The sequence below is a fragment of the Plectropomus leopardus genome, chromosome 1 (genome assembly GCF_026936395.1).
Source record: "Plectropomus leopardus strain MGB_pleo_1.0 chromosome 1, ASM2693639v1, whole genome shotgun sequence".
In the NCBI taxonomy this organism is placed as follows: domain Eukaryota; kingdom Metazoa; phylum Chordata; class Actinopteri; order Perciformes; family Serranidae; genus Plectropomus; species Plectropomus leopardus.
Window position 1 is genome coordinate 15,949,459 of NC_142176.1, and position 13,788 is coordinate 15,963,246.

Below are 13,788 nucleotides of genomic sequence, written 5' to 3' on the forward strand. Positions count from 1 at the left end.
CACCTCACATACGACAACATAATGGCTGCACTGTAACACTTATTACATATGAAAAACGTCTGCAATACTGGAACTGTGTATATGGATAACCCATGTTTACAATCTTTGCTGATAACCATAGGAGGTTGTAATTATGATGGAGAGGATCATGTGAGCTAAAGAGAGGTAAATAAATGTTACTTTACCTGAAGGTTGTTAACTAAAACTGTACTAAAAAGAAAAACTAAACTAAAAAACTAAAAAAAAAAAAAAAAGGTAAATTCTACATTTCATTTCCACTGAAAAAAACTCCAGGACATATGACATATGATATATTTATGATGATAAGTGTGGCACATTTTAACTTAATCAAAAAATTACAGCACCATATTGCAATTTGGATAACATTTTGATTAATTGTGCAGCCCTTGAGTCAAGTGTCTTCACAAAGTGTTGTGTTTGTATTTTAATACCTATTGCAAAATTTCTTAAATTTGCCCCTGACAAATACCCCAATATTATCATTTTAAAAATGTAAACTAATACTGAACAAAAAAAAAAAGCTTAACTAAAACGTATCATTCTTGAACAATAAAAACAAAACTGGAACGAGCAAACCCACTCTGGAGACTAACTGAAATTAAACTGAACTGAAAAAAAATCCAATTAAATACAAATGTAAAAACTAATGAAAAATACAAAACTGTAATAACTCTGCTCTACCTCCAGGGCTGAACTTGTTAACGGCCCAGATCTTCAGGAGACTGTCTTGCCCGCAGGACGCCAGACGAAACTGCACGACTTGACCACCTGAAAATTAGATTGTGTGGTACCAAACATATCAGACTCTCCTCAATATTTAACAAAAAACAATCACTCGGTAGACTTTATCGTCCCCTCGCAGTGAAATCAGACAAAGACAAAACAAATCAGCTGTGATCGAGACTGACATGATCAATACTACAGTAATGTCCCCTCTGCTATCTTCATCCTCTAAAAGGGATGATATGGGCAGTATTTGTTTAATGAACTGTAACTAGGAGACATACACGTTTTATGTAAAACCAAACTGATACACCAGCGGATTATAGTGACTATCAGCATACACACTGACAGAAATTGCAGCGCGCAAGTTTTAGGCTTAAGTTACATGTACAGGTGACCCTTCTTTTTCTTAATCATATTTTAATCCTAATAATTATGAATGAATGAAATTGATTTACTTTCCAGTAAATTGCTGATCAAAATTAAATGTTAAAGTGACAGTTTACCCCCAAATCAAAAATGTTTCCCCTTACCATTTATCAATCTAGATTGTTTAGTGCACATATGAGCAGCAGCAAGTCTGTGGTTGGCAGACCTCCTCACCACTCTTTTGCTTTCTTTGTTTTTGCAGAATAAAACAACCCTACAGCACATTTTCACTCACCCACTCCCTACACTACTAACTCTACAAACTTCTCCTGCCTATTTGTGCAATTTGTTTGGATTACTTTTAGTCAATAAACCATTTTATTGGTTAATTTTACCCATGTGTCTCCCTCTTTTGTCCAAACTAAGAGCCTGGTTTTGACAGCTGTAGAGATGTCTGTCTTCTCTCCAATCATCATGGAACTAAACGGCACTTAGCTCAATGCACCAAAAAATTACATATGAAAAAAAATCAACAGCAACGTCACTTTCCAGAAATCATGACCCAGTAATCCATGGACCTTGTTGTGAGCAGTTTCACATAGGACCTATTTTCTTTCTACAAAATTACAGACACCAAACGTATGACACAAGGAAGCGTGCATCTACTGCTGGCTCACCTTGCACCACTGAACTAGCTGATGTTACAGCTCAGCCGGGGGAAATCATTCATGCTTGCCCCGTCACAAGCACGAGCATCTTGTCCATGAGTAGATGCTTCCTTCTGCACAGAGTGATGCAGTTGGCAGGTGTAGTTCAATACAAAGAAAATGGTTTCATGAAACTGCTCACAACAAGGTCTGTGGATTATCTTGAGTAACCGGGTCATGATTTTTGGAAAGAGACACTGCTTTTGAGTTTTTCAAATGCATTTTTTTGGCAATTTGAGTAACACAAGCCGAGTGCCATCTGGTTGCATTATATTGGAGAGAAGGCAGACATCTTTAAGGCTGATATCTCCAGCACTCACCAAAACAATCTAAATTGATAAACAGCACTACAGGTGAGAGGAAAAATATATATTTTTGATTTTGGGGTGAACTGTTCTGTTAATTTAACACACATTAGCTGTTGCTTTAACATCTGATAATTCGCTTTCAGCTGTAAAATAATTACTTTATTAATACATAATTTGGATTTTATTCTGTCAAGAACACTTAACTAAAGCGTGTGCCACAGAGCATGCGGGAAACACACAGCACTGGTTCTCACCACTGAGGATGCTGGGAGCAAAGGTGCAGGAGGTGACCCCCAGGTCATGGGCATTTTTCTCTGCATGGAGCTGGTTCATGTCCAGGTCCCACAGACGCAGGTCTCCGTAGGTGGAGCCGGTCACAAACACCTGACTGCAGGGGCTGAAGGAGCAGGCCACCATTGTTGTGTCATTCACTGCTCCAGTCCTTTAGAAACACAACAACAGCAGCTGCATCAGTATAATAACATATCGAACTCCATGCTGTGAGGATAGTGCAAATATTATATCCCGTAACTACAAACAGTGATGTGAGGAGAACTGTTTGCACTGAGGTCTCAGCTCCTTTTGTCAGGCTATGAGAGGCTGTGCTGTACTGCAAATGACTAATTTCTCTTCATGACCAGTTAACGCTTTGAAACCTTGGCAAATTTACTTGTTTCTTTCAAAAATATGTGAAGAAGGCAATGACCAACTTGAAGAAATGAACAAAAAAATTGTAAAAAGTACAAGAAAATTACCTGAAAATGATCACACAAAAAAAAGAAAAGAGATTATCTAAAAATGCTGATTAAAAATAATAATAATTCTTTAAAAATATTTGAAAAAATATATAATTATGATAATTTCAATTTTGTTCTCTGGAAATTTTTCCCTAGTTTAAAAGAAAATAATTTTTCAAATCTACTAATTTCTTGCAATTTGCGTGACATTTTTTGCCACGTTGCTCAATGCATTTTTCCCCTGTTTGAAAGAAATCAAACCAATTTTTGCTCAGGGTTCAAGGATTTGAATGCTTGTGAAAGGTATCTGAAGGTAGTCCAAGAAATGTGATGTCAATCCAGGTTTCCAATGGTTAATCTATTGAGTAGTTTTCTTATCTATCAATCATTTAGTAAAACCTGATGAACTAGAAAAATCCAAAACCAAATCTACAACCTTGTAATTAATTATTTAAAAAAAATGCCAATTAATTTTCTGTTGATCGTCTAAGTTATTAAATGTACCTGCGTAGCTGTTTGGAGGGAAAATCCCACAGAGCCAAAGTGCCATCCGATGCTCCAGAAACCAGGTGGACAGAGTCAGGAGAGATCGCACAGATCCTCACAGGACTACGACCAGGATGCTCCAGGACGGCCTCGATTTCACCTGTGACCATGGACCAGATCACTGTGGTTGCATCAGTGGAACACGAGGCGAGGAACTGTCCGCAGGTGCTGAAGCAGCAGCAGTGGACGCTGTATCCGTGTCCTGACAGCGGGGAGAAGGGCAGTTCTGCGAAGTCTCGGGTGTTGTATATCCTGAGAGTTTTGTCTCCAGAGCATGTGGCGAGCAGTTCGCCAGAAAAGGCGCACCAGTTGACATCATCTCGATGGTCTTGTAAAGTGCAAATCAGGGACGTCATTTGGACAGCCGGTCCTGAATTTCACAGAGAGGGAGTGAAAAAGCAAACAAACTTCATGGTCATGTTATGTTCATGTTCTCAGGCATAGCTTTTCTTGTATTGTTTTGTGTTAATGTTCTTTGCACATGTTTCTGTTTTATTATTGCTTTTTTGTCATGGGACACCTTTTGCCCCGTGAGTGAAGTTGGTCTCACTGTTGGAGACTTGTCGTCCGTGAAATTGAAAATGTTTGGAGAGTTTAAGGCGTGAAAATTTAAACTAAAGAGCACTCCCTGATATTAAGTTCATGCTACTGCCTCTTCCTTAACACAAGACATCTGAAATTGCTTCAGTCAGGGTCCCCGCAGATCCTTAACACTGTTAAAGGGCACTGAATTAATGAATCTAAAAAAAATTAGGTCTTAACTGGTATTAAAATGTCTTAAATCAGTCTTTCAAAAGTCTTAAAAATACAAAGACTTTGGAAACGGGGTTATGAATTGCATTTTTCTGACGTTGTAAAGTCACAAAATAATTGATTTTTAATATTATTTACTGAATTCCTCCTGTTGGACTGTTCATGACATGAATTAAAGCAGTAGAAAAATCCCACATACAGAGTGAGACACACAAAATCAATAATCAGTTTTTCCTATTCTACCCAGATCAGACTGTTTCACTTGATCAAAAATATAATGTTTTATGTTAAAATAAATGTTTGGGCAAAATTTTTATTTTACTGTGTAAAGAGGTTGGTACGTGGAGCTTATTTATTTATTTATTTATTTTCAGTTTAGGTTATTGCAAAGTTGGTCTTAAGTTTCATCCAGTGTTGCATTAAAAAAAGGCATGAATCCTGTCTAAAACACCTTACATTTTAAGAAAAGAGGAGACGCTGCAGCACATGACCTGAAGCAAGAAGCTTTTCTGATAAAGACGTTTCTGTAGCAAAAGAATCATATCATGATATATGATGGATAGAGCTACAATAAAGCACCTTTTTTCTCTAATAATTCCTAAAGATTTTTTTCAACATTGTCGCAAACAAATACAGTAACACAGTACTGTTGTTTGGGTAAATGTACTGTGGTTACTGCTTTTCTTTCTGTCAGTTTGTGTCTAACAGCACTTCCAATTTTATAAATGTCTAATTCAAGAAGGCAGATCAGACGACAAGAATAATGCATACGTATCGCCCATCTTTTTAATGTGTAAAATACACACATTTTGGGTTGTCACACTATTTACAGACCAGAAAAACCAACAGACAAACACCAGTAAAGCCGCAGGGACTGTGTGTCTGTGGAGACTGCAGCTATGAGGCTAAAGCTAACGGTGCAGCAGGGAAGCAGCTTCCCACGTCATGTTAAAAAGTCAGATATCATTCAGCAGCGGGTGAACAACTGAGACAACAAACAACCTAACCAGCACACTCAGACGATGAGTGAAATAAAGCGTATTTGTAATGTGATCTACGTCTAAGTACAGCAGTGTACTGTACCTGTTTCCACAGAGTTGTCCGTTCAGTTCAGTGTTGTTTACTTCCTCGTGCAGCGGCTGACAGCGACGTGAGCGTGTTACGTCACTGTTAGTTTGGCGTCAAGAGACTGAAAGAGTCTCTGAGGACATGTCTCACTAATGAGGACAAGGAAAGTCACTGAGTGCATTTACCTGTGCTGTCCTAAAGTACAAATTTTATATGCACTTGTACTTTACTGAATACATTTTTATATTGTGCTACTTAATACTTCTGTTCCACTACAATTCCACTACAATATCCCCATTTTTGTAAGTTACTTCTCTAATTCACTAAAAAAAAATTACTTAAATTTAATCTGGTAGAAATGTGTAATTTTCTGACATGGTAAGTGTGGTTCTGATTCATTTCCTACTAACTCCAAACATCCTTATCAATTATGAACCTCATTAAACGTATGATATGCTGAAACCTTAGTTGGTCTGTCTCCTTGTAGTGCTGGCTTACAGCAATTGCTGAGTCTGCTGGAGTTGTGTACAAAATTAAAAATAACTGAAAAAAGAGCGTGGTGCATTTGTACTAAAGCAGAAATTTAAAAGGGTTATTCTGGGTTTTTTTGGCTTTTTTTAATTTCGTTTTTAATTTTAATGCACGTTTTCAGAATCTTGAAATGGTCTCTTTGTTCTTGTATTTGACATCAGTCTTAGTTTCTAAATAATGAGATATTGGATAGACTTTCTACAAACTTTCAACTGTTAAGCCTGAAAAAACACGCCCTTATCCAACATAACTGTGATGCTTAGCGATAGGATGCAGGGTCACCTGCTGATCATTTTATAATTCACAGATAAAAATATATTGATTCACACAAGGGATATTTGTTCTACTTTGAATGTAAATAATGTGCACACTGCATAAAAAGCATCAAAATAAGCTTGTTTATCTAAAAAAAAAAAAAGAAAAAAAAGAAAATGCCATTAGAAGATCCAGCATATTGCCTGACAGAGGTCCATCCAAATGTCCTGAGATTAATTTACACACCCCTGCATTTTTTCTTAGCAAAGATAAGTGAAGACAATAAACGTCTGAAGGTTGAAAACAGGCACTTCATTTATAATATATAGCCTATAAATATTATTAATGTTTGTTCATTAACTGGCCCCTGGCCTTCTGTTAATTTGAGAAAATGGCCCCCGGGTGAAGTGAGTTGAGCATCCATATGCTACGCCTTGAATTTGAATCAGACTGTGTTCATAAATACGCACATGATTTCTAATTTGAGAGAAACAAAAAGTGTTAATTCACGCATCCACCACCACACTTTTTACAAAAAGGCGTCCGGCACAATTGAATTGAAATAAAACAAGCTGAAGTCAGTTACGTTGAAAAACATCCTTTTAATAGGTCCGTGCCACACACTAGTGAAAAATAAAGCTCCTACAAAAGAATGATACTTTTATTCCACAATATCTTAAATAAAGTAACTTCAAGTACTCTTGACTTGGGTACAAAAAAATCTAGCTGCCTCCATCAGGCCACAACACACAGCAAGGTTCAACACAGTGGTTACAAATGGCCTTAGGTCCTCTGTATTGTGGCAGATTACGAGGAAATGCGTCATGGAAGCATAACTGAATGCTTGTTGTTCCTTTTTTTCTCTCTCCTGCTATGGTGAGGAATGATTTCTGTATCACTGTCCAACTTTGGAGGCCTTGTTGGATTGAAATCATATTAAAAAATAATGTTGTCATAAGAATGAAAACTAAAAACAATAACATCCCCTACATGCCCCTGTTGGAAGGGTAGGCACTACCAAGATTAAGGATACCACAGTGTTTGCAGAGGATATGTATATACTGTACAAACAATATTTATGATAATGTTTTCATCACGTTCACTAAAATAGAATGCTACAATCATTCTAAGGCATAAACAATATCTTAATATTCTTAAACAATTTTTACACATCGTTCCAAACAAGACATAATATTGACATTAATAAACAGTATATACACATGAATCACCATTGTCTGACTGTTCCTCTGCTGTTCCTGTAAATAAATGCAGTTTTACAGTTAGAACAAATGAATACAGTCCTCTGATGCCCCAAAGCACTGAACAGTGTAAACAGTTTTTTTTTCTTGGCTTTGTTTGATATTTGGGAGAAAAATTATAACACAAAGACACATTCCTTTTTTTTAATTCAAAGCAGTTCAGCTGATTCTTCCTTTTCATAGAAAATGAAGTGGACCTTGATTCATAAATAATTATTACAAAATTAAATACATTCACTATAATACGATTAAATAACAAAAGAGTATTTACAAGTAGTGGAAAGTATTCTAGCGCAGACACATCAGTGACAGTTGAGGATTAATTCAGTGCAGTGTTCTGAGACAGGGAATGGTATTGCACTACGACACCCCATTTCTCTGGGACTCTTTGGGGCTTTTATCCCTGTTGTAATAAAATCCAGCGCACCTCATGTAACGACTTTTTTATTTTTTTTTTTGTCAAGGTGACGTCTTGTCTTAAGCACAACGTGGGTTCCTTATTAAGGATTTGACTTCTTCTTCCGTCCTGCAAAGCCATATTCTCCATCAGGAAACAAAAATAAAAGTAAAACCTGGTGCTCCAATATGAAAATGGGGTTTATGGGGAGAATCTGAACAGACAGTTTAGTTTGTTTGTTTCAGAAGCTCAGTCCAGCGCTTCTCAAAGAACTTCCTCATGTTATGACCAGCTCGACCAATGTCTGAGTTGTCTTCATTGAATTTTTCGCAGTTATCAAAAACCAAGTTGACATCAATTATGAAAGTCTCCAGGTTTTGATACCTGCAATAAAAAAAAAAAAAGTCTCAAGGTGAGAAAGTACTTCACATACAGTGGTGTAACTTAAACTTATTTTCTGAAAAGCTCTCCTCTGACTTTAAATTCTGTGTAAACGCCCCAAAGGCTTTCGGTAGAAAAAGAACAAACAGAAGTGATGGGAACTTACTGGCTGCTCACAAGCTTCTCACGTATGGTGGAGAAGTCCATCGGTTTCTTGATGACCTTCTTGTAGCCGGGGACCGATTTCAAGTTGACAGGTGTGAGAAAAGGCCATGCATCCTGATGCCGCTCCAACTCAGCAAGGAGTACCCTGCAGAACACACACACACACACACACACACACACACACACACACACACACACACACACACACACACACACACACACACACACACACACACACACACACACAAATAAACACACCAATGGTTAGACACAGAAAAAGCTGTGGGCATCACTTTGAGAAACTGTCTTTCACTGAGAAGTTTATATTTTCTTCCTCCTTTAAATCAATATTTATATACTAACACTGGATCAAACACAAGTCACTCAAAGTAACAAACCCACACAGAATTAGGGCTGCATCATGTGCAAAATATATTGCAATAATTTTGACAGATATTGCAATATGAGCAGCTATTTTAGAGGGAATGGTCATTTTTGCATTTAATTTTCTCTGAAAAAAATTAAGTGATTTTTGTTGAAGACTCTACGAAGACTGTGATGTGTTTTCTTACATCTGAAATATTAATTGTAGGCTGGGGCATCTCGGTAGCACCACGATGGTTTATTTACAATGGTACATTGTGATACATGTTACCTTTATTAAAACATTATGAAGCCCTACAGACAGTTAGTAGAGTCTTTCAGCTCACTGTTTTGGTTTTATGACCTGCACATGTATTGTTTTGGTTCACAATTTAGGCTTAAACTCACTGTACAGTAACCTGTACCTGAACTTTTGGGGCCAACTCATGTAATGAAGGTTGTGGAGAGTCGTGGTGCAAATGGTTTAGTTTCATCAACTAAGCCTCTGAAAAACTAGAGACCATCTTGCTATAGGATCAATCGAGAGTCAATACATTGATGCATGACTTAAAGTGAATGCAGGCCAGGGATGTAAAGTGGAGTGGCCACTGGCTGCTTCACTACTTCTTATCCCTCAGAACCGTGAAATCACTGTGGTTGTTGTAAATGTACCAATTAAATAGCCTTGGAGAGCTGTTTCTGTTGTGAACAGTTCCAAAGTTATTCAATGTTTTTGGAACATGTCTAGTCTTTCGAGGATTAAGACACAGATTTTTCTCTCAGGATCTAAACTGAAACAGTCAAACAGCAGAGGGCAGCTACTGTATAACTGTGAAGAGCAGGTTGATAAATAAATAAAGAATTCAACAGAAAGACATGTATGAACAAACTGGGGACACATACCTGCATAATCCCAGGTCCCTGTTGTTGTCTCGAGCTGTCTTGGCTCGCTTCACATTCGCAGGGCTCTCCTGATTGGCTGCTGGCGGAGCAGGTGAGCCCTCATCTGTTTTCCTCTTCCTGTTGGTGTCTTTAGCTCCCTTCTTGGGCGTGCTGCTGGTGCTGGGTGGGTCGTCCTCTGACAGTTCCCCGTTTCCCGCCTGCTTCCCATTCTTCTTCCCCTCTCCACTTTTCTTACTGCCTCCTCCGCTGGTTGCTACTGGTTTGCTTGGAGGTTTTTTGTTTTTGGGAGATGGACCGCTCGCCTGCACAGAGTAAACAGGGCGTTCTCTGAGGTCTTGTACAATTAAAACTAATAGTGCTGTGTCCACTAAGACCCATTTATCACACTAATATTGGCCTTTTCTAAAGTATTAGTTCAATTTGTCACCACCACTATTATTCTGTTTCTTCCTTCGCCACATCTACATAAAATCATTCTGTTTAGCTTGCAATAAAATTGGCTTTCTCAGAATTTTATGAATATGAATTGAAGAGTTTTATTGTCACTTAATGGGAAAAATGTAAAATCCATTTTCCAGACGATAAAAGTTGCGTGGAAACATAACAAAACAGGAAATATATATATCCTAACAGTTGTTTTCAAGGCTGGGGACCTTTCTTGTACTTTGTCACAGTTTTTGAGCATGAGAATGGCTGGATTTTCAGTTAGTACCGACACAAAATATTATCCATTGACATCCAACCAGTTTTAATACCAAAAAATCTGTTTTGGATGTCAAATACAAACACTGGCAAATGCTTTTTATATTTGAATGAAGTTGTGAATCAAAAGGACTACATGCTTAGTAACATAGTTAGGATTCACTATGATCCACCATAGAGAGATGAAAATGCATTATAAATGATACCTTGGATATGCAGGCTGGGCAGTACCAGTCTCCCTCTGGGATACTGGTGATCTTGGGTTTGTGACAGTAAGTATGGCAGCCTTTGTCACAGCCGTCACACAGCAGGAGGAGGTCCTCGTTATCTCCCTTCCTGCACATCTGACAGTACTAAAAGAAAGAAAAAAACAACAAGTGCATCCATTGAAGAAGTATTATACTGCTGGAAAAACGGTCCTTTCATAAAACTGGGCTGTCTTTGCAGTAGAGAGATGCAAATACTTTTGATATTTGTGCAGAGAAAACAGAGAACAATGACTATGGCATTAGCTTTTGCTCAAGAGGAAGAAAACCAACAACTACTAGAATGTATTGCACCACAACAGATCAATAAATGCTCCTGCTGTTGGCTAACATAATGCCAAGAAGGCTTGGACACACTTTTTGACCCCATGGGAACTACGGGGTGTTACACTTGTGAAATGTGACTGGAGCTACTAGGTTGGAGGGCTACAGCAGACAATGCTAGAAATAAAGGGATGGTGTTCGCTCAGTGCTCTTTGGGTGTGGATGTCCTTTAAGCCTCGTTGGGTGCACTCGGGCTGATAGAGGTTTTTGGGTGCATTGGAATGGATGGCAGCCAAGATCTGGTCCTTTATTAAGGACTTTTTTAATAATTGCAGAATTGAAATTAATTTCACTTTTTTTTTTTTTAAATATAGTCTGACCCAAGGGCGACTATGAAGTGGATGCCTCAGTGAAACCAATCAAACACCCCCATGTTCTGTGATAGTGCACTTGATATCAAGCCTGTTGGCAGGTGCACACCAGATTTTTCTGCAGGGGTGGTACCCCATTGATATGATGCAATATGACGCTGTGACTTCTCGTCTTTGTAACCCCCTTGCTTAACACAAACTTGTCTGTTTTGACACAGGAAAAAATATTGCGCCACAGAAAAAAATAAACAATCTCAAGTTACAGTTTAACATTGGACTAAAGAATGTTTCTGGAAACATTTGAGGCAATGAACAGACAATGCTGCAACAGAATCTTGGTTCATATTTGATCATCACTGTTAAGTTTATGATACAGTTAACAGTATGATGTGCAGTTCCTGTTCACAAATTGTCACATTAGCACCCAACAGCGTATCAATAAATGTCTAAAAACATTTTGAGCCAGAAAAAAGGCAATGCAGTAACAGAATCTTTGCATATTAAGTGCTGCCCAGTTTGACAGTTTGATCGGAGCTTGAGAGAGAGGGGGATATAATCGCCTCTCTATATCTTGATCGGCTTTCATGCTCTTTGTGTCTGTGGTGGAAGGCATATGAAAATGTGCAGGTACAATTTGTAGTTGAAACAACAGCCCTGGTGCCAGTAAAAATATGCCAGATTACTTGATAAACACGCCATTTAGCAGATTTGAACTGAGAGATGAGAGGGGAGATTTGAGTGTTGGTGAAACTGAAGGTAGTTTGATTACACAAACTACACACATTGTTATGATACAAAGTTGTTTGAAAATCAGCAAAGTATTCCTTTAAAAACAAGCATACATTTCCTGGATGGAGTTTGTTTTAATAAGTGGGAAGGAAATATTCTGCTAACCACTTTCATGATGGACCTTTCCCAGGCGATGGACTTCTGCAGTTGCTGGATACACATTGCCAACTGCGCAGCACTTCGAACTTCAGTCAGGGCCTTCCTCCATACCTTCATACCGTGGGCCACCTCCTCCTCACCACTGAGAGAACACAACGAGCAATGGTGAGAAACAGAAATGCACACGTGTGAATATGTGGGCATATTTTAACGCGCGCAAAGCGATAAACTGCATAAGTTGAACCAGCCGCCAACAAGACAGCAGGCCATAAAGAGCTCCAGCTGTGCAGAGACAGGCATGAGGATTTTGGGGGATGTAGGGCACTGAGGAGAGGTACACACCAATTTTGTTATGTTGAGGGGAAGTTCATGCAGAAAGAGTGAAAACCTGTGAGTGTGTATACTGTCTGGTGAGTATGCCCACAACCAAGGTTACTGATGCACAACACCATGCAGAAAAAACAAGCCAGTAAACCGTAAACTATATGCCTATACAGGAAATTAAACTGAGTGGAGTCCCCTACCCCACCCGAGAAACTGCACAAGACCAAAGAAACAAACAAAAATGCAACAAGCCACCACAAAAACCTGCTGTGAAAGCAGCAAAGACCCTCACTGTTTGAGTAGTATGGGAAACATAAAGCACACAAAGAGAGAGAGGAAAGGGTCTCAGTGGGAGAGTGGGGAGCTTTGGTTGGAGAAATGACCTACCCTTCCCTGTCAGCACTAGTGGATGGGGCGGGGGCAGGGACAGTGACCGTACCCACATTATCCAGCCTGATCTGAATGGTGGTACCTAAGGGGCTCCTCAGGTACCTTCTCTCGATGTTGCGCTCCAGATCGGCCAGACGAGTCACTGCTATGTCCAGCGGGTTGTCCGGGTGACGCATCACCCCGCCCTTCTCCCCCCGCTCCTCTGGATGCTCCTTGGAGTCTTTGGAGTCCTTGGTGTCCTTGTCTCCTGCAGATGCTGACGTTGGTTTGGTGGGCGGCTTGTGCTCGTAATACACCAGGTCCTCTCGCTCAGATTGAGGGTCCGGAAACGTCCAGCCCTGGGAGAGGAAATCAGCTGTTCAGTCTTTTTGCCTCTGATCCAAGTGTTAAAAAAATATTTCTTAAGCTCAGTTCAGACCAAGCATTCGCAATGAGATGAAATAGACCTGCACTTTTACGCACTGTTCTTGTCATCCGACCACTCGAAGTGCTGTAACACTACATGTCACATTCACTCATTCACACACTGGTGGCCAAGGTGCCACCTGCTTCTCAACTTAACGCTCACACATTAAAGGGGCCCTATCATGCTCATTTTCGAGATCATATTTGTAATTTGGGGGTCTACTAGAAAAGGTTTAAATGCTTTAATGTTCAGAAAACACATCATGTGTCTCATACCGCCCATTGCTGCAGCACCTCTGTCTAAAACTGTCTGTCTGAGCTTATGTCCCGCCTCCCCAGAAGCCTAGTCTGCTCCGATTGGTCAGCTGGCTCTCTCTATGCACATTCTGTTTGTTTTGTTACATTGTGATGTCACATTGTTACAGAAGTAAAAACTGAAACTCAGACAAGCTGTTTCAGGCAGCTTAGGAGCAATGCCTTCTGAGGGAGAGAGAGCTCCCTGTGTCTTGGACTTTGGGGCTTTATTACTTAGGAGACCTTTCACAAGAAGAGAAAATGCTACACAAAACAAAATAAAAAATAAAGGAAACAAAAATAAAGGAAAAAACCCCAAAAAGCATAATTGATCCCTTTAATGGAACCACCATCCAGAGCAATCTTGACCGAGGATACATCAACATGCGGACTGGAGA

General features: G+C 39.3%; 2 protein-coding genes across 14 annotated transcripts in view; both read right to left on the reverse strand.

Annotated features, from left to right (window-relative positions):
* The window catches only part of wdsub1 (WD repeat, sterile alpha motif and U-box domain containing 1), a 46,914-nt gene extending 41,522 nt beyond the window's left edge, over positions 1-5,392 (reverse strand). For all 3 annotated transcript variants that reach the window (XM_088076284.1, XM_088076275.1, XM_088076270.1), the window contains exons 1-4: positions 5,248-5,392; positions 3,370-3,781; positions 2,383-2,570; positions 703-789 (exon numbers count right to left, since the gene is read on the reverse strand). In XM_088076284.1, the coding sequence (XP_087932410.1) occupies positions 703-789; positions 2,383-2,570; positions 3,370-3,767 (673 nt within the window). In that variant the 5' untranslated portion in view covers positions 3,768-3,781; positions 5,248-5,392. The remainder of the gene's footprint in view (positions 1-702; positions 790-2,382; positions 2,571-3,369; positions 3,782-5,247) is intronic.
* A 1,208-nt stretch (positions 5,393-6,600) lies between these two features.
* The window catches only part of baz2ba (bromodomain adjacent to zinc finger domain, 2Ba), a 100,821-nt gene continuing 93,633 nt past the window's right edge, over positions 6,601-13,788 (reverse strand). For 7 of the 11 annotated variants that reach the window (XM_088076329.1, XM_088076307.1, XM_088076302.1 and 4 more), the window contains 6 exons: positions 12,689-13,029; positions 11,984-12,119; positions 10,395-10,541; positions 9,487-9,788; positions 8,222-8,365; positions 6,601-8,058 (listed from right to left, as the gene is read on the reverse strand). In XM_088076329.1, coding sequence (XP_087932455.1) covers positions 7,902-8,058; positions 8,222-8,365; positions 9,487-9,788; positions 10,395-10,541; positions 11,984-12,119; positions 12,689-13,029 — 1,227 coding nt within the window. In that variant the 3' untranslated portion in view covers positions 6,601-7,901. The remainder of the gene's footprint in view (positions 8,059-8,221; positions 8,366-9,486; positions 9,789-10,394; positions 10,542-11,983; positions 12,120-12,688; positions 13,030-13,788) is intronic. The other 4 variants (XM_088076340.1, XM_088076336.1, XM_088076346.1 and 1 more) reach the window with 1 other exon arrangement.